At 28.5% G+C, this 22526-nt stretch overlaps 1 protein-coding gene across 1 annotated transcript in view; it reads left to right on the top strand.

Moving 5' to 3' along the window:
- LOC135927583 (structural maintenance of chromosomes protein 3-like) overlaps window positions 1-22526 on the top strand; it is a 64078-nt gene that overhangs the window by 20178 nt on the left and 21374 nt on the right. Inside the window, exons 12-18 of the mRNA XM_065463665.1 lie at window positions 203-302; window positions 3614-3774; window positions 10920-11061; window positions 14603-14756; window positions 15695-15853; window positions 16465-16607; window positions 17329-17520. Coding sequence (XP_065319737.1) covers window positions 203-302; window positions 3614-3774; window positions 10920-11061; window positions 14603-14756; window positions 15695-15853; window positions 16465-16607; window positions 17329-17520 — 1051 coding nt within the window. The remainder of the gene's footprint in view (window positions 1-202; window positions 303-3613; window positions 3775-10919; window positions 11062-14602; window positions 14757-15694; window positions 15854-16464; window positions 16608-17328; window positions 17521-22526) is intronic.

Raw genomic sequence — 22526 nt, 5'->3', positions numbered from 1 at the left:
TTTTTTTATCAACATCCATGTCAGTCTAATAATTAATAGTTCTAAGATAAAGTTACAATTTGATCACAATTGTTAGTTTCTGAAAAAAAAATTTCTAAAAATATATAATTATTATAATGACGACTTGATTGGCTGAGCCTACATTAAGCCCTTATGTCAATTTATGAAATATTTGTTTTAAAATATTTTTTTTGTTTGACAGTAAATTATGGAGGGAAGAAAATGTTATGCAGCAATCCATATCGTCAATAAAAGAGGAGCTTAGCAAAAAGGAAGGCATGCTTAGATCTCTAATTGGAAAAGTCATTTTAATTACATTTTCGATAATAATTTTTTTAAAAAAACCTTAAAAATGCTGGTTTTTAATTTTGCAAATAAATTAATGATTAGATAAAACGTTACTCATACACAAATAAAATAACTCAGCATAAATCTATAAGCACTTATTGGATAATAAAAAAAATGAAATTATATATTCCAAATTCATGTTACACGAAATCCGTATATTTAGAGTGGCATACAATTCAGTATTAATTTTTTCGTACCAGTTAAATTAGAGCCACACAAATAATTACAAGATAAAAATTAAGCCCATAAAAATTAAAAAAAATATAATAGAAAATAGGCGTCAGTTTTATTCAAATAAATCCATATTAAAATAAAAGCATAATTGGAAATAACATTAAAAATTCAGACCAGGCTTGGGTCTAAAAGTAAATTTTAAAAAATCGGGCTGGGCTCTGAAATAAATTTTTTAAATGTCTGCTCACACTGGACTTTGGGGAAAATTGAGTTTACAGGGCTAATTGGACGCATCTTATCAATATCATTTATTTTTTTTCTCTTTAGCTTTCACCTTTTCTGGTGGTAAACTCCTTCAACATCTCTCTCCACTTTATGTTATTCATACAGTCTCTTTTATCTAATTTATACTTCTTTATATTGGCTCTAATTTTATAGCCCCATCCTTCCTCTTTTACGTTTGCCCATCACTTCCAAACTTTCAACCTTATTTCCTATGTAGTTCATAGGCCTTCTCATTGTGTGCCCATACCACCTAAGTCTGTTTACCATTAACTTAGTCTTAATGGGCACTACATTTAAACTACTTAGTATTCTTGTACTGCGCACTTTATCCTTTCTTGTTACCCCAGCAATCATCCTCAACATTCTCATCTCCATAGTTTGTAGACTTCTCTCGTCTGATTCTTTGGTTGGCCATGTTTCCTAACTATATAGAATAGTTGGTTGTACTATGGAACTGTAAATTTTTCCCTTTAATTTGTGTGGGATTCTTTTGTCAAATAGCATTCCAGATAAAGATCTCCACTTTAACCACCCTTGTTTAATCTTACTCTTTATCTCTTTTTCTATTGTGCCATTTGTTTGATAGTGGAGCCCAAATATTTTCAGCTTTCAATTACCGATATCTGCCATTCATTTATATCAATACTCTCTGTTTCATCTCCTCCTATCACCATATACTCCGTCTTTTCTTATTTACTTTTAATCCGTGCTTTTCTAGGATATTTATCCAACTCACTAATTTTTCTTTCATTTCATCCTTGGATTTTGTAGCGTAGCGCCCACCAGATAAGTTTTCTTGGGATTCTATCGAAGGCCTTTTTTAGATCGAGAAAGACGTAGCTTTTTGTTCTTTTCCCTGTATTTTTCACTTATTTGCCTAATTGCGTGGATAGCATCAGTTGTTGAACTTCCAGGCATAAAGCCATACTGAGTCTCTCCTATTTCGATTATGTCTCTTAATCTTTTTTCTATTATTTTTCGTATAGTTTTAGAAAGTGTGACATTAGTTTTATGCCCCTATAATTTTGACAATTGTGTGGATCCCCTTTATTTTTGAAGATAGGAACTAGATTGCCTCCATTTTTGGGGAACCTCTTCATTTCCAAGTATTTTATTGTATAGATTTGTGAGAAGATGTATTCCATCATCTCCTAGTGCTTTAAGGCTTTCTATTGGAATATCGTCTGGACCCCTAGCTTTGTTGTTTTTCATATGCTTGAGGCATGTGATTATTTCTTGTTCTGTTATAGGTTGTACAAGGTTTTGACATGGAGAGTGTTCGTCTAGATGTAGTATGTGGGGATTAAAGTTGAGAAGCTCCTGAAAATATTCTTTCCATCTATTCATTATTTCTTTTTTCTTTATTATCAATTTCCCATCTGTATTTTTGATTACTTTCGGAGCTCCATTTATATCCCTAGAGTTCTTTTCTCGCTATTTGGCTAATCTGTATATTTTATTTTGCCCTTCTTTGGTATGTAGTTCTTCATACATGTTATCGTATGCCATAGATTTGGCCCTAGCCACCGCTTTTGTAGCTATTCTCTTGGTTTTTTTGTATCTTGTCTTGTCATCTGGGTTTTTGGATTTGTGCCATATTTTATAAAGGGTTTTTTCTCCTGTATAGTGGTTTGTACCTCTTCATTCCACCACCATAGTTTTGTATGATTTGTTGCCTCCCCTTGTCAAGCCTAGTGTCGATTTGGCAGTGTCTATTAATCTGGAAGAAAGGTCTGTCCACATTTTTTCACTGACTTGTGCGGAATCTATTGTTTCAATGTTTGCATTGATTGCAAAGGCATCTGTCATTGTTTTTAATTTGCTCCATTTGATGCATGGTTCCAGTTTTATCTTGTTTTGAGTGGATTTATTTGAGATGTGTAAATCCATCCATATCCAAAACCACCATGATGCCTTTTGTAGCTATCTCTTGCTTTACCCACATGCACATTTAAGTCACCACCAATCATTACTAGGTCATCCTTAGGGATTTCCATTACAGCTTCATCAAGGATAGCTCTAAAGTCATCTTTCTCTTCTTCCTTGCAACCCGTTTGAGGAGCATATACTGATAGGATGTGTAGTATTGATTGACCAATGCAGAGTTTTATCTTCATTAGTCTATCAGAGATCCTGTTGACTTCTACTACTGAGGAGATTAGATCTTGACTGAGGATGATGCCGACACCGTTCCTATTGCTAACAATTCCATTATAGTACAATTTATACCCATCTCCAATCATTAAATTCTTCTGACCTTTCCATTTTGTCTCTTGTATGCACGCTATATCAACTTTTCTCTTGTTCAATATTGATCCCAACTCTCTCGGCTTACCTTTAAGCGTCCCAATATTCAAACTTGCTAATCTTGTCTTCTTAGCTTTGACCTTTACTTTACTTTTCACAGGATGGAGGTCTACACCCTGCGCGTCGCTTGGAGGGAACGCCCTAGCTTTCATATTCATATTTTTATTTGTTTCCTTCATTTTGTTTATTGGACAGGTATCCTTAGCACCCGACTGTCCAGGCCTGCCGGTGACCGGGGTGTCATCTCTAAGCTCCGAAATTCATCCTATCATATGTCTTTACACATCAGTTATCGAAGAAAAACTCCAAAGTTTTTATGCTCTTACCAGGATTGAACCTGCGTCCTTGTTCGTACTTCTGTTTCCAAGCATACATCTAACCCATTAGGCCATTCCGGCGATTTATCATTATTATATCACATATAAATAATTTTTAGATGACTTCCTTTCTCCCTTTCAAGTCATTAATATTTTCTTTCTCATCCTTCAAAAAATTAAAGGCCACCTTGAAGGGAATAGACAGTGTTAGGAGAGTGCTTCAAGCAATAGGCGAACAACAAAATAGACCAGATATTGTGAGTGGGTACCACGGTCTTCTCATTGAACTTTTTAGTTGTGAAAAGACTTTTTACACTGCCGTTGAAGTAACCGCTGGAAATAGGTTTATTTAAAATAATCATTTAACTTTACAAAATTCACTTGTTTGTACAACTTAAACAAAATTGAAACTATTATTTTGTTTGCTTTTAATGATCAAGTTATTACCTATTAAACATGTCGTCTACCTGATAGTTAATTTTTTATTTTATACATCATAATTTCCTTTTCTATAATTATATCATATACTTGTAATTCGTGTGAATGACAAGTTAAGTTAAATTATAAGTTAATGTCATCCATCTTATATTTGATAATTAATATTTAATTATACTATATTTTAATCTATTAAAATCAGTATTATTTCCTCTCTTTGCGAAAATCTTCTTTGCCAGAATGTTTTTCTATTGTATTATCGTTGAGTTAATTGTTATTGAGTTTTGATTTTCGTCGTATCGTTTTGATAATTTGAATTGAATTAGGTTTCGACTTTATTGAAACTGGTCATGTGACGTTTATATTTGCTATTATTATTTGAGGACTTTCCCCTCTCTTTTTTTAAATTGTGCAATCATCACTTTCTTGAGAATTAATTGTATTTTGATCTTTATATATAATTTTTTCTCTTGAGTCAATTTCTAACGATCTTTTATATTTTAAGGGTAAGTTATTGAATTTGTAGGACTAATTTCTTGAAACTTCACTTTTGTTTTCCTTGAATTTTAATATTATCTATATCATCTTTGATTTTATTACCTACATTTTGTATAATCAATTTGGTGAATTGTTATTAATTATATTTAGACATGTGCGCCGACAGCATTATCGGTGGCGGCGTTTCTTTTTTTAAAAGAATCGGCTGGCGGCGGCGAATCGGGTTAGACGCCGCCACAATAATCGGCAGCAGCGTCAAATATTTTTCTCGCTTAAATTTTTTTAATTAAATTTTAAATTCATTGGAAACACTTTTAAAATAAAATTTATGCTTTATTATATTTATAACTATAATTATCATGTATAAATATTTTTTTATTTAGATTTATAGAATATAATAATGATCTTTTAGAGTTCAGAGTGAGCCCAGCTAGAGAAAATACACGCTCGCTGGGTGTGCTCATAGCTGAAACGCACAGGACCTTTCTAACTAATATTGAAAGTTTAGGAAGATCCGTTGCTCATATCTTTTAAAAATCTAAGATATCTTTTATCTCAAAATTATAAGGTGAAAATAATGAATTATACTCTTTTTCTAGACTAGTTAAATAGTCTTGTTATTCCAAATTATTTTTATGAATAGATGAATGTTTTATAGCTAATGATTGATAAACGAATTTTGAAGCAACTTCCGTCGTTTCACATTCGGTTAATTCGTCCGTGCAAGGCAACATAGAGGTAGCGTGTTGACATAAAAATTGCACCGGAGTAATATTTTTTTTGTTTAAACATTTGCTCTATTTATAGATAGAAAATGAGTATCCAGAAGTGCTTCTAACACCTAAGTAAAAAAATAAAACAAAGAGAAGTAATGTAAAAAAACTAATTTATGTATTTTAAAATACTACCTGAAGATCAGTTATTGGAAATCTATGATCAAATTTAGCAAGTATATTTTGTTTAAGGGATGCTATGGGAATGATTTTTAATTTCATTATGAAATTATATCTAAATTTATAATTTGCAAGCATATTATAAAAGGCTTTATCTGCAGCAACACTGATTCTCTTATTTGTGTCAGTTTTTAATATTAAGGATCCAAATTGTTTTAATGCAAATGGAGGTTTTGCTTGCAAGGATATACTGTATTTTGATTTTTGTTTATCACAATGCTGCATCCATTTTGTTTGTATGTATTATAATGGCAATAAAATAAAAATCATTAATTAAAATTTCTTTAAATAAATTTTATATGGTGAGTTGTAGATTGCATTAAGAAAATATTGTATTATCCTTATATTAAAATATATAATAATATTTCAATACCTTTTCTGTAAATTACTAGCCTTAGTCACAGACCTGTCCAAAGTAAGCGAACTTGTATTATATGGATTGTTAATCAAATGTTTTTATAGCTAATAATAATTATTAATTTAAAAAATAAAATCGCATAATAAAAAATATGTATCACGCCACCACGCCGCCGAATTTTTACATCGGCGGCGGCGTGTTGAGCGCCGACACTTTTTTGGCGTCGGCGTGGTCAAAAATTACTGGCGACTGCGTATTTGACCGGCGGCGCACATGTCTAATTATATTTAATCTCCACAATATTTTTAATGGGAAAAATTGCAATCATTATCTTCCAATGGTCTTGTAATTTCAGTAATAAATGCTTCTATATTTTTAGTGACGCCATTGTATGTTACATTGAAACTCGCTGTTCCCAATATATTAATTTTTCTTCCTGCATAATCAGATAGATTTTTAATTGAAATTTTGATTTTCACTATGCCTAATGATTCATCTGTATTCTGTAAAAAGGATTTTTAGTTTTATGCCTATATCAACTTGCATTTTAATAACAATTTTATTTTTTATAACTGTTGTTTGAGGCACCTTATTCTATGTAATTGGTTTCACTTGACATATAATCAAAATATTCTTCCATGGTTCTCAATCGAAAGATGAAACGTTTACACAATGTTTAGAAAGACTATGCAATTTATCAACAAAATTCCAATTTAAAGACTATGAAAGGGTCATAGAAAAAATATTAAATTAAGGAATTCAATAGAAATGAAAGTTTTAGTTAGAGAAAAGAGTTCAATTTAGAAAATTTTATGTCAATAAAAGAAAAGAAGATGATATAGACAAAAAAGGCAATGCTATTTTTCAAATTCGTGACAAAGTAAAACTAATACAATTATGATTAACAACAATATCGAAGACAGAGAAACACATATCAACATGATTAAACATATCGTTATAGACAATCATATCAACAAAATTATAATTATCAAGGAGAATTAAATTTCCTTATTACAATAGTAATAAATAAGATGATAATAAATAATAAAATTACAATAGATGTCCACAACAGTACAATTACAATAGATATCCACAGCAGTACAATAATCAACAATTATAATAAATGTTACGACAATTGTCCAAAATATAACAATTCTAATTTTAGACATAATAGTAATAAAATGGCAGAACTATGATTTTAATAAACAAAAATCGTATGACATGAGACCATCACAAGCTATAATTATAACAATAAATATATTAACGATAACGTTAATAGGAATACACTATATAAAGACCAATCTATTGAAAATATTAATGCCATACCAAATAATGAGAAGAAAGAGGATGAAACTTCAAATATAATACAAAGAGATTATAGTTATATTAAGTGATACAAACTATCGGAAACAAGATGCTTACAGAGTAACAGTTGTAATAAATAAAATTCCTACTACAAAGCAATTTGATACAAGCACAAAACTAGGAATTATTTCAGGAAATCGGGCCAAATCTTTACGTATAGGTATTGTGAAAGTAAAAAATTGTAACATAATGGCATTACTAAAATACAAGACCACTATTAGGAAGATCATGATTGCAAGCTAACATATTTAAGACATTGTGGAAATTCAAGATAAAAACAATAAACCAACCAAATCAACTGATTATAAATAAAATGATGTGATAGTAATTGACTAAATTCTGCATTGCTAAAAAGCGATTTATCAACATTTTATTATAATTTTTTTTAAGCTAATTTTCTGGAACATGTTTTTTATATTTCTTAATCTATTTTTAATTAAATATTAAAGGAAAAAATATATATCTACTAGCTTGATTTTTAACTCAAATTTTATTTTATAAATATATCTCTAAAAGAGGGCCTGGTATAAAATTTGTAAATAAAGTATATATGATATAATTATAGAAAAGGAAGTTATGATATATAAAATAAATTCAATTAACAATTAGGCTAGCCACATGCCCATATCAAGGTTATTATAATGAACAACGGATAAAATAGTATTAATGGATACCTTTTTCGAAGAACGATAAAAAGTCTTATACGGAAATTAAATCGAAATAAAAGCAATAATTTGCATTTTCCATCCTTTCAAGAAAGGATGATCGAATCATGGAATAAAATATGTCATTTTGTGTTTATGATTTCTGAAAACATTAAACTAATTATATTATCATCTTTGATAGGAGTAGACTCCTGCTGAGATAAATATATTTGGATTTTTAAATGACAAACGATTATTTATTTTTTAATAGTCAGCTGCGACCCAAATTCATACAATGCCTTTTAAGTTTGGTATAAGATGAATGATTATCGTAATAAGAGGTTGCTAAAACGAGATCTTATGAAATTAAATGAATTCTGCAAAAAAAATTCAATTTTTTGAGAATATAAATTTTCTTAGCTTTAAATACTGACTACCTTATTTGTTACCTAGATTCATATAACAATATATTTAAAAAACTTAGAAAATAATCAGTGAAAAATTAAAACAAAGGATAGAAATTAGAAATCTGCAAAAGTAGCGGGCTGGGCTCGGGCTTTTTTTTTTTAAAAGAAATCGGATTCGGGCTAGGCCGGGCCTAATATTTTTTTTAAAAATTCGGACCGGGTTGGACTTTGGAAACTTTTTTAAAATTTTATGTTGAATTTTTTATGTAAAATAAAAATATTAGTTTTTATTTATAGAAACTAGACGTCATAACATATATAATTTATTTTGAGTAATTATAAAAATTTATTTCTTTATTTAAATAAATTCGAGCCTGGCCGGTAAATTTTTTAAAAAGGGTTGGGGTGGGGCCAGCAAAACTTTTTAAATAAAATTAGGGCCGGGCCTGGCTTGAAAAATTAGGCTCGAAACAGATCACTAGTAGAAATTATAATATTTAATTCAACAAAAATGATAATTTTGATATAAATTAAATTTTAGCTAAATAGTTTTTTTTACCTCTATTTTAATTTAGGTGTACACTCCAGTTAACATTAAATTTAATTTAACCCAGAAACTTATGGGTTAAGGTTAATATTAGCCTCAGATATTCCCTATTTAAATCTGGACAGTTTTGTTAAAATGAATATTAACTTATATATTTAAAACTAAAAATTTTTCTAACTAATATTTTTCTTTATTATAAATTAAATTCTATTTAAATATTCATTAATTACTCGAATTTTATTCTATTTAAATCTTCTTTTTCTCCGTTTTATGGCGATTTCTAGATTTACCCAGGTAGGCCAGTTTTATTTCTGATTTTCTTTTCCATTTTTGACGATCCTGTGCATCAATATCTGTAAGATGCATGCTTCTCATCATTTGTCCACGTATCTTGGGCCTTCCTCTAGGTCTTAATCCTCCTACTTCCATCATGGTGCTTCTCTTTACCCAGTCATCTTTTGTCATATGTTCCAGATGCCCAAACCATCTTAGTCTATTTAGTCGTATTCCCATTCTATACTCAATCTTGCTCGCAATTCCTTGCTAGTTTTTCTTTCTCTCAGGGATACCCTACACATTCATCTAATCATCCTCATCTCTGTTCTTTCTAATTTGGCTTCGTGAGTCGCTTTCATGCCCATGTTTCGCCACTTTCTACTAAAGAACTCCTCACAGTTTACCTTAACTTTATCCTTTAACTTTAGAGAGACTTTTTTATTTGTTAGAATAGACCTCATCTCTCTGAACTTCTTCCAAGCTTGTCCAACCCTTGTAACAACGACTGAATCTACCCATCTGCGTTTAGCACATCACCCAAATAACAAAACTTATCCACTTTTTCTAGGGTTAACTCATTGCCAATATCCAGACCACCCTTTTCTACATCATTATTATGTACCTCTGTCATGCACGTTTTACAAAAAGGTCATTCTTGCTAACATCAGACTTCCTTTTTCCCGCCACATCTATTATGTACCCATTTCTGGCATCTGGTGCATTGGATTGAATTTCTAGCAACTCCTTTCCCACATACACCACAAGGCCACTTACCGATTGCTCCATCTTTAGATTTTCCCCACTAATCATCACCTTTGTCTTTCCTGCATTCATTTTCAGGCCCTTTGCTTCCATAGAATTTTATCCCTCAATTCTTCCTCACTCTTTGCAATTACAAGGTCATCTGTATATAATAGCTTCAAGGGAAGTCCTACACGCATTTCTCTGGCCACCACATCCATTACTTAGAAAAATAATAATTCAGCACAGATCCTTGATGAAGTCCTTACCTTCACTTCAATTTACTATTTCCATCCGTCCATACTGCAGTTTGTGCTCCCACATACATTGCCATCACTGCCATTACCAACCATTCCTCCACACCTGATTTTCTCAAGGCCCATCTAGTAACCTCGCATGACACCCTGTCAAAGGCTTTCTCCAAATCAACAAACGCACTGTCGTGCCTTTCCTTGTTGTAAAACCAAACTGCATTTCATCAATTTTAATTTAGTCCCTTCGCTTCTCTAACACCCTCTCAAATACCTTCATTGCATGTTCAAAAGTTTGATAGCTCTGTAAGACCCGCAATCTAAAGGATGACCTTTCTCCTTGTATACTGAGATAATTATACTTCTTAGCCAGTCCTCGGGAATAGTTCCTTCTGCGACAATTTGATTAGCTAAATTCATTAACCATTCAATCCCCAAGTCTTCAGAACCTTTAAACATCTCTGATACAACCCTCGTTAAACCCGATGCCTTCATTTTTTTCACTGCTCTCCTTATTTCGTTCTTGCCAAATTTACACCATTTTAAATGAAATTGATAAACTAATTTTCCAATTTAAACTACCTAATATAATATCAGGATTTAGTGGTTGTTTTAATATTTATTTTTTATTTTGGATATTCAATTAGAGAGAAAAAAGAATTGAAATATAAAATTAATATATTGTTTTAGTTACAAGCCAGACCAATATTTTAGTGACGATAAGGGCGGGCCACTGGCTGGTCTTACGGGAGTCTAATCTAAGTACTGATCATTAAAGAAAGTATCTCGGTATCGATTCTCATTTCAAAAAGGATCCTGATACAATATCTTCGATGCTTCGATTATTTTATTTAATAACTGTCAATAACGATTTCGTTTTCTTTATTTTCAGTGGCCTTTCATAAGATATCCTGGACAACTTTTTATAATATGGACCCTTAATAGTGCACCTATTAATTCTATACATTTTGTTAAATTTATTTAGTTTCTATATTAATATATTTTTTTATCAGGCTATTTCATCACGTAGTGGATACAGACAAGATAGGCACGAAGCTTTTGATGGAGATGAACAAGCACAACTTACCTGGTGAAGCTACCTTTTTACCTCTTAACAAATTGGAAGTCAGGGATATTGAGTACCCTAATAATTCTGTAATTCCTTATTTAAATAATTCTCTGTTATTATAATATTTTTAATAAACTTTGATAAAATTAATTATTTCTAACAAAATCAATCAGGAAATTGCCCCATATTATAAATTGCCATTAAATAGTGGATACTAAAATGTGTTTTCCTTATTCACTATGAAAAGGTTGCCTGGATTTATTTTGGTGAAGTGAATATGTTTTAGTTTTAGTAGCCATAAAACTCAAAGGTGATTTCTACATATTTTAGGTTTACTTTATAATAGAGACTTGCAAAATCTAGCCCGATCTTGCCCACGCCTGGTTGCAAAAAAAAGAAGAAATCTCACATTCAAAATGTTTATTTTATTACCTATTTTTTATATCAGAAGGGACTTGGGAACGAAAGCATTTTTGCGTTCTTGTTCTACCCGCTCCCGCCAAAAAATTATGTTCCGTTTTCGATCCTCTACAAGTTTCGGATATGTTTCAGAACGTTTCGGAATGCGTTCCTCGAAAAAAAATAATTTTAGTTCTATATTTATAGTATATAAAATTTATATATTTTTCCTTGTAATAAATAGATCAATAATTACTTCTAAGCATTTATTAAAAGACATTCTCTAAAAATTATCATTTATATGAATGCGGCGGTGCAAATATAAATCTGAGTTTCAAAAACACCTATTCAGCATTAACTTAACAAAATTTATTGAAGTATAATTTTGTAATAAAATAATTTTAAATTCGATTCAAAAAAAAGTTTTTGTAGTACTAAATAATGGGTAATTAATAAATTATAATAATATATGAGGCGAATTGAAAAACGAATATCTATGAATGAGCCATTATAAATATATTTATTAGTGCTGTAAACGTTACTACAAAAAAGAAACGAGTTACCGTTACTCGTTACATCTGAAAAAATGAACGCGTTACCGACTTTTCAAAAATGTAACGGGCTACTCGTTACTTAAAAAAATTAAATATATACAAAGATAATATCTATTTTTTTCCAACAATATATAATAAAATAAAACTATACAAAAAGAATATATAAGATCGTTTTATAAAAAAAATATAATATAAATAGAATTATACAAAAAAAATATATTATAAGATAACATCTTTTTATATACCAATTTTTTATTTATTTTTAAGCAACAATTAATTTCTAAAATTGATCAGACAAACAAGAGCGCTTAGTGCTCAACACAGCTGGTTAAATAATGGGATGTTATATATAGTATTTTAATAATAAATAAAATTTATAATGAAATTCTCTGTAAAATTTTGTTATTGTATAAATCCTGGCTACGCCACTATTTCATATATATATATATATTATTTAAACAGTTTTTTAAAATCACTATTTTTTATTCTTTAAATTTATTAACAATTATAGTCAGAAATAGAAGATATAAAAAACTCAATATAATACTTTGAACCAATACCAATATTTTGTTAATCCTGGGTTTTTAATGTTGTTTCCCAGCCTGTAGTATAAATTAATTGCTTATATTTAGGGCTGTGCCGATCCACATATTTTTCACCGATCCCATCCGATATTGCTTCAAAACCGATCCTATAATGATACCGATTCGATATTTATATTGATTTTTCACCGCCACCCTTTGTACCAAATGTAATTAAGAAATCAATATTTTTTATGCAAAAAATCAATTTATGCGTTTTTTATTTCTACAATTAAGACTATAATTAAAAAAACATACATTTGATAATATATCCATTTTATGTTGATATGAATTATAATATATTTAATATATAAAATTATATTAGATTTTTTTAAAATATATACAAGAGCCTCTCGATTTTCTGGCAATAAGCTTCTACGATATAGAGTATCTATACCGTATTGAAGCTAAAACTCAGATGATTTCGCAGATAACGCATTTTGCAAAATTATCTTTGTCTTTTGTAAAATATTTCCATAATTCAGATACCATATTAAAAAAATTTTTTTATTTAAAGTAAAAATAATAAAATTGGCGTTATTATTTAAAAAGATTAAAAATAATTTTTGGGTGTCCTTTCTATTTTTATAAAAAAAACTTTTAAAATACTATATCTATTTTAAAAAAGAATAAAATTAGAGGGTGTTGTGCATTTGCATTGTTTAAAAAAAAATTATTTAGAAAATATTATAATAATGTAAAATAAGTATACATAACATAAAATAACAAAAAAAGAAAAGTAGACCGGATCGGTTGTTTTCAGGTATGGGCCCAATCCGATATTTTTGGAAAACGCTAAATATCGGAGCCGATCCGATATCTAATATCGGCACAGCCCTACTTATATTTTAATTCCATGATTAAGCTTTCAAAATATTATGAAAGAATATTATTCTATTATTAAAGTAAAATTCATCTTTTTACCTTCAAATGCTTTTTTAAGTTTGAACTGCTGGACATTGAAGTTGAAATATTTGTGTTGGGATATAATTTACATTTACAAAGTGTAGACTTCCATTGATTTTCTTTATTGGTTTAAAATATGTTTCAAATTGGGACCAGAGAAGGGTTAAATCATCTTCATCTGAAGAAGTGCTATAGACATAATATTCTTAAAATAAAATATAATAATTATAACATCATTTTTAACATTTACTTTGAATTTTGATTGAATATTAATTTCGACGGAGAATTTAACAACGAGAATTTAAAAAAAAATGAAAACTCGGCTTAAATTACTTATATTAAGAATTAAAAAAAAATAAAAGTAATTTATAATACAATAAAATATGTTTATCTTTTTGTTGATATTTTTTAAGAAAAAATATAAAGTAACGTTTTGCGTTACCTTTACTCAAAAAAAACGCATTACCGTTACTCGTTACTTCTAGAAGAAGGTAACGAATGACGTTCCTTTTCTTCAAAATTCACAGCACTAATATTTATAATTAGTTAATAGATTCGCATTTTAAATATTAATTTTCGGAACATTCCCGGAATCACCATTTTCTTTCCATAATTTTTATCAAGTTTCATTTCCTGAACGTTTCATTACATATCCCTCCCTGATTTTATTCTATTTATGGCAAATTAATGTAATAAAATTAAATATTATTCCCACTTCTTGATTCTTTATAAAATTTATCTTTTTTTTATAAAATTCATTTTATAATTGTGATATTTAATCAGGCAAAATGAGGAAGAATTGAAAGGATATAACATTAACATTTTTCGGACCTCATAATTTTACGAACGGCCCAGCCCTGCAGTACTCTACTATTTAGAGTAGAGATCTGCAGCCCAGCCCAAACTGGCCCATTGAAATTTGTATCGGGATTTTCAGTTGGACCTGGCCCGTGATTGATTTTTTTGAAGAAAAACGACATAAATTTGCTTCATCATCAGCTTTAAAGTCATTTTCAAAACTTCGATTCAGTCTGAAAATCTTTTTTTTCTTGCTGGGCTTCGGACTGGTCCGGGCTGTGCCGACCTTTAATATAGAGCAATCATCATATAAATTACTTACATCTCACTAATTGCATGAAATCAGATTTGGCTAAATTAATATATTTTTTTAATTTTTTGTTGTTAAGGATTGCATTCAGATGATAGAAAAGTTGCATTTTGATAAAGAAAAATTTGGTGTTACCATGAAACATGTCTTCGGAAGAACTTTGATATGTAGAAACATGGAAACCTCGACCCAACTGGCAAGAACTCAAAATTTGGATTGCATAACTTTAGATGGTTATTTATTATGATACTTTTATTTTTTTGCTATATATTATTGAGATTTGTATTCACTTATAAGAACAATAGATATTTTTTACCCATAAATTGTTCTTACGATAGGGGATTCAAAAATTTTCTCGAGATTAATTAAAGTATTCCATTTTTGTACTTGTTACTAATTGTCTAAAGATATAAAACCTTATCCCTATAGCCAAACCTTCCCAAAAAATAAAACTATTTTGTGGGCTGCAAATTTCACTCTGCCATAATAATGTGATTGTTGGCTGCATTACGCAATTTACTTGGAAGGTCATTATTTATATAAATCTAAATAACCTTATTGAGATTTTTTAAAATTCACTAAAAATGGGGGGGGGAAGCCAAATTAGGCAATAAAGAAGTATTTTACGGCATGATTTGTCATGAATATGAACATCATATAAAAGACATAAAATTTAAGAGGATTTAAAAAAATGGAATAGTACATTTTATATATAGCTAAATAAAAATGGATCAATCTTAGAAACTGGATCCTAAAAAAATGAAATTAAGAAATATATGTTCAAACTCAAAAAATTTTTTTTATTTATAATTCTAGTGTTTTGCGTTTAATTTAAATATTCCGTTATAAACTCTGATAATTTATGACTATTTATTTTATTCAATTTATTAAAAATATGAAATTTTTTCCTTCTGATATTTTTTATAGAAACTTCTTATTTTTTAAATTCATCTTTAATTGTGATATTGATATTCAATCAATCAAAAAAGAAAGAATACGAAAAAGATATAGTATTAATGCTTTTCGAGCCAGACCAATATTTTATTGATAATTTTCTGGGTAATGGGCCGGCCCTATAGGACTTTAGGTCTCATGAATAAATACAATATCTTTCTAGGTTACTATATTATTTTTTAAAATAATATTATATTTTGTTCATACTTTGAATTAGGCGATCAGGTTAGCAGGAGAGGTGCCTTAACGGGGGGTTATTATGACACCAGGAAATCTAGGCTGGAATTGCAAAAAGGAAAAACAGAATTGTTGGATCAACTCAAAGAACAAGAGGCAGCTTTCGGGGATCATAAAACCAAAATAAACGATATCGAAGGTTTATCTTTCTTTATTTAAGAATGTATATTAATTTATATTATGATTTAAAGTAAGCCTATGGAAACATCCATTGATAAATGCATTATCTGAATATTGAATTCATTTTTTTAAATAAATATTTAGGTTTTTTTACTGATTGTATTGGTTTAGCACGTATTTATGATGAATTTACTATTCAAATACTGATAAGTAAAGATTTTTCTTATTTAATAAGAGGTGATTGTCATTTGATATAATTGTTTTTGTTAAGACTGATCTGAGAATCAAAATATGGCCCATTTTTAGGAAGGAGGAATTAACTCACGTGACCTCTTTTTATATTTATGAAACTAGACATATTAAAAAATTTAACCCTAATCATCTCATATTTAATTAGCCCTATCCCTCGTCAAGCTTTAGTCTAGCCTCCCTATTGCCCAGTTTATTTAAAATAAATTTGGACAAACGGGACCCTTTAAATCTCGTACTCAATTGTTTGAACACTCTAATTTACGAAATCGTTGATTTCCAAAATTGATTCAAAAAATAATAATCTTTATATTCTATTATTATTTTTTTCCCCATTTTATTGAAATTATTTACATTATTTATTGATTTAATCACTCACAGGTAAAATCAACCAGGTGTTGAGCGAGATCCAAAAAACGGAAATAAAGAATAGTAAATTCAAAGACGTCTACGAAAAATTGAAAGGAGACATGAAACTCATGAAACAGGAGATCCAGAATATCGAAAAATCAATTTCTTTCAAAGTTAATATAAAGCTTTAAATTAATAATTAAGAGAGGATCCCAATTTGATTTTTTTTCTAACATGCAAGGTGTATTCTTTTGATTATGATCATGCTATTAAATTATATTTACTTTTTGGTAAAAGATTATGTCACAATTTAGTAAATTAAATTTAAACTATCCTCAGTCGACTTGAGGACTATAATCTGTAGCGAGGATAGGACTAGGTTGATGTTGCCAAAAGAATGAAACAATGGTCGATGGTTACTTTATAGGCCAATGTACCGCCAATTTAAAAAATATCACTTTGTCTGAAATGCATTTTAAAATTATTTTATATGATTTTACATATAAGAGATAATTCTTCTATTCTTATATCAAATTTGAATTTTATTTTACCTTTAAAAAGTTCGAAATCTAATCTATATTTGATTTTTTTTCCTGATTCTTTGAATTAACTAAATAATCAAATCGAATAATCATTTTTTAGAAAAAATTTAATACATCATTCATTATAATTATTTAAAAACTAAGAAAAATAATTAATATTTTATCTGTTTAGAACAGATTCGAATGGTCACACTAATATTATCTTAACTCATGGAACCTTTTTAATACCCATACTCGCTATCTTTTTGTGATAATCTTGTCTTTTATTACCCACCCCCATTACTCCTCTTACTCTTTCTCTTCATTTGTATCCCCCTTTTGTATGAATTCAAAAAAAAAATATCGACTGAAGGAAAAATCTCAAACTAACCACGAATCCACTATGACTAGCATGAAGTACCAAAAGAAATCACTCGAGAGTGAGATGGGCACTGACCTCGTGTCCCAGTTGTCACTCTTTGACCAGGGCGAGATGGAAGATCTTAACGCTACTATAAGGGACCTCATCGACGCTGGTAAAGCTGCTTTTACACATAGGATGAAGGTAAGGTGTCTTTACTAAGACGCTTTTCTTTTTTTAAAAAAAATTAATTATAATTACTTTATTTTAAAAGTCTATAATTGGGTTAAAGGATTTTTGTAGGTTGTATTTTATATATCCCCATTGGTTAAATTTTTATCTAAAAAAAGATGCTATAACACTTAAATATAGTAATTTTTTACAAATTTTATTATTAATTCTAGTTTTTGATTTGGTCTGGTATATTTTACACCTAAATTTTTATTTAGGGGGTTATAAATACTCCTGAATATTTTTATTTACGTTCATTTATATTAGTCACGATAGCGATATTCGAAATTAGGTATTTTTCTTTATTGTTATTAAATTATTTTCTCCATATTTAAGATTTAAAAGTAAACATAAATTAGATTATTTTTGAAATACCCCATCTAATTTGCCCTCTATTAGTAACTCATTAATTAACCCAATCTACTTCTCCATAATCTGACGAAAAGATAAAAAATTATATATTGTACAATGTTGTTAATTTTACAAATGAAATAAATGTAAGTTTACTCCTTTATCATACCGAAAATCAAATTTATTACACTTTTGTAAATCGTCAACTCAGGTCGACCGTGAACACGAGTTTTGAACCTGAATCGGGAACATGAGTCGACTAGAGGATGAATATTTTAAACTAGTGTATATTATAATAATAACATTTGTTCTGTTCTTTTTCAATATTTTATGTTTTTACTTGAAACTATCAATATTGTGGTGTAAAAATTTTTCATTTTTACCTAAAAACACATTTTATCATAAAATAATTTAAATAGCTTAGGGGTATAAAATATTTTTCGCCTCAATTATACATATTTTGCAATGCTATTACTGTTAGGAATTTCAAATATAGAATAAGATTTTTATTAAAAGTTTCGATCGAAAATAAGAAATTTAACAAATTGTTCACTTTCTATATTCGTTTATATATATATATCAGAGACCTGCAGAGATACCATTTGTATGGCCGCCCCGATTATTTTTTAAAAAAAATTTCGGCCCGGCCCTGATTTTTTTTAAATATATTTTATTTATTTTTGATTTTTATAGCTAATAATGGCGATTTCAAATATTTGGTTTTAAAAGATATGGCCCGGCCTGGATATATTTAAAAATAAATATTTTGTTTCTAATTAAGTAATAATAAATGTTTAATATAATATTATAAATAACATAAGAAAATATGCATTAGCGCCCTATATCCATATCCCAGTTATTTGAGTATAAACAATGTTTTAAAGTTGATGGTGCCATCTTATTTCTTTTTTTCATCAAAAAATCCACTGCCTTGCTGACTGCTCTCTCACTCGGAACGCTTTAAGTTTGTTGCAAGAACCTTTGTAATCAGCAACAAGGTACTATGGACAACGCTATTTTTTCCCCATCAATCTAGTGCATTAGTAGTAGGCAGCAGTGGTGTAGCTACGGAGGTGGTTTTTGGGTTAGGACCCCTCCCAGAGCAAAATTTTTTTTAGATTATACGTTCAAAAGACTTAAAAGTGACTTTATATCAAATAAATACCATTAATATTTATATTTTTCTGGTTTTGATGTTTGTGGAAGGATATTATATTACTATTGAAATTATTCTGGATAGTATTATTATAAAATCATTGAGAATAATCTACTAAATAATAACATATTATTGATGCATTTTAAAAATATATTTATTATATATTATCGAAGATATGGTTATGATTTGTAAGATAAACCCGGCCGAAGGCCCGTTAAAGGGGATCTGGGGGGCGAAGCCACCCAGGCTCTCTAAGAAAAATTCCTAGCTACGCCACTACTAGTAGGTGATGTTACTTGTTCATTGAGATAATTCTTAATCTCATCTCTCGTAAGGACAGGAAATTCAAATGCCTCCCTAAAATTTATAATTAATTAATTATTTTTAATTACTTTCTGCTGTGTATCCCTATCATCAAGAGAAAATTTGTAGACCTTCGATTTATTTGATGGAAATCCAAAATCTTTATAATGCACTTAGAGATGCTAAATAAATAATAAATCAGAATGATGATGCCATTAAAAATGCAGCCAATAAAATGTTGAAAAATGTGCAAAATATAAAAGCTATGTAAGCACAATTATGTCGCAACTATACTCCTTAATTAAATATAGTAAGGAGGAATATATGGAAAAATTTAAATTATTCTATAAAAAATTTTGGTTCTTCATCACATAAATCGAATGTCTATGAATTTTCTCTTGATGATATGGATGCATAGCCGTATTCTATTAGTTTGAATCACAAATTGAGAAAGTAATTTAAAATATTATTTATTTTATAATTTTTAGAGAGGTGAATTTCCAGACCTTATGAGAGATTAGATCCAAGATTGTCTCAATGAACATATCGCATCACCTTCCACTAATACATTAGATTGATAAGCAAAAAATCGTTATCAATCCTGCCTTGTCACTGATTACAAAGGATTTTCTCGCTCAATAAACTTCAAGCTTTCCGAGTGAGAGAGCTTACATCAAGACAGTGGATTTTTTGACGAAAAAAAGAAATGGGATGGCCCATCAACTTTAAAGTGTTGTTTATCCTTAAATAACTGGGTTTTTCTTATGTTATTTATATTATTATATTATAAAGGGCTGTTAACCTTCTAAAAATAAAGATTGTATTCAGGGTTCTTGGTCCAGAAAAATTTAGAATTATAGAATCTAGTAAAAATAATTGAAAATCAGATTTTTATTAGCCCTTACCATAATAATTTATCATTTTGGAATATAAGCGAATTAGATATCTTCCAATATCGAGTATCCATTATTTATGCCTAATTTTGACAGTGCATTGAAATTTACATTTAATAAAGCTATTTGCCTTGTGATTATGTTCTTTTCTTTGGTCTTACTTTTATTTTACATAAAATGGAGTACTCTAAAATATAATAAAAATTATATTATATGTTTTAAATAATGCATGGTTTATTATCTTAAATATATTTTTTAAAATAGATAAAAATTTAATATTTTTAAAAAGTTATTTGAACCCTGAACCATAAATTTTAAAAAAAAGTTCGAGTTTGGGTTCAGTAAAATATTAAATATTCGAAGGGCTTGTGTTGTTCTGTTCACATCCCTTATATTATAATTACTAAATTAGAAGAAAAATTTGTTTTAAGAAATTAATTCTAAAATGCTAAATAATGATATAAGATTAATAATGATCATAGTTCCTATTATCCACAACGATTTAAACCCATTACATCACAATTACACTATTAATAACTATTAGATCATCTTAAGTGAAATATTTAAATATATATTAAAATATGATTACATTACCTAATTTTCAAATCTATTACACATAATTATTTATAAAGAAGAGGGGATTTTCTTAATATCTTAATTGTTATTAACCATTAATGACTAAAAATTTATATAAAAAGTAGCTAAAAAGGAAATAAAAAACGAAATATATTTTGAAAAAGGTGAGGCCAAGTGAGGATTGTTAAAAAAAATTCACCTGTCTGCTCAATATTTTGATAAAAATTTATACCTTCCCTCCCCAATGTTTAAAAACATTATTAACGCACGTTTGTCTTTCCTATATAATGGTTTAGTTATACTTGCAAAATATTCAGATACCTTCTAAATATTTTATTATTTAAGAATACAGTATTCAATTAAAGGAATTTTTTTGATCAAATAAAATGTGAAATAAGTTAATTGTTAATAATATAAAATCTATTTATTTTGATGTTATTTATAAATTATAATGTAAGAATAACAATCCACTTTTTCGATTCAAGCATTCTTTTCTCCCAAAACCTTCTATCAATGCTAAATCCTCTTAGAAAAGAAGCATTAGTTCCTGAAAATGTAAATATTTTTCTAATTAATCTTGATAGCTTTGAAATCATTTTCCTGTCATTTCCATCAAAGTAAAAAAAATATGTCAGAACTACAAATAAAAATATCTTTACCTCCCACCATTTTTACAATAGACAACTTGTTGAGATAAAGTATATGGGTAAATTAGATTATAATGTTTATTCTCAATTCTGATAAAAGCCTTAATAAAGATTATAAAAGCTGTAGGAATTGTGTTAAATCCTCGTTCATATTTTATTTTGATCATAATTACATTTTATTTTATTTTTAATCATAATTTACATTTTATTTTAAATGATAAATTACATTTTTTATTATCCCTTTCAACAAAAACAATTTCTCTTTATATATATTTTTTTAAACAATAAAAAAATAACTATGTGTGAAATACAAATTGGTATTAAAAAAAAATGCAACGTTAAAATGATATAAAATAAATGTTAATATAAAATTTTCACCGATTAAATTTAAATTCAAAGTGAATAAAAAAAATGTCACATTAAAATGATATATAAAAAAATGTTAATATAAAATTTTCACCGATTAAATTTAAATACAAAGTGAATAAAAAAAATGTCACATTAAAATGATATATAAAAAAATGTTAATATAAAATTTTGACCGAAAAGTATAATCACTATTATTTAACAAAACATATGAACAATTGGTAAAAATCGATTTTGATTTATATTCATTATTGAGTCCGTATTGACGCCTCGAGGTAGTCTAAAGTAAAAATATCGAATAAGAACATAACAAATGTTGTTTGGTAAATAATTCTACAATAGTAATTTAAATAACTCGTATTCACGACTCAAGTTGGAAGTCAAAAGTAAAAAAAAATATTGAAAAAGAACAGAATAAATGTTTTGTTAATAAAAATATTAATATACACTATTTGAAATACTCGTCCTCTAGTCGACTCAAGCATATAACTAGTATTCACGACTTAAATTGGAAGTCTAAAGTAAAAAAATATTGAAGAATTGAACAAATATTTTGTTAATTAATAACTAATTTGAATACTCGTCCTCTAGTCAACTCGAGTTTAAAAACTGAGTTCATAACTCAACTCAGTTTTGAGTCTATTTTTATGACCAAACTTGGCTCCAATTTTCTACTGTCAACTCGAC

The sequence above is a fragment of the Gordionus sp. m RMFG-2023 genome, chromosome 3 (assembly GCF_954871325.1).
Source record: "Gordionus sp. m RMFG-2023 chromosome 3, tfGorSpeb1-WG-v2, whole genome shotgun sequence".
Taxonomy (NCBI): domain Eukaryota; kingdom Metazoa; phylum Nematomorpha; class Gordioida; order Chordodea; family Parachordodidae; genus Gordionus; species Gordionus sp. m RMFG-2023.
Note: the sequence above shows the minus strand (reverse complement) of the source record. Positions and strands in the feature narration are given on the sequence as shown.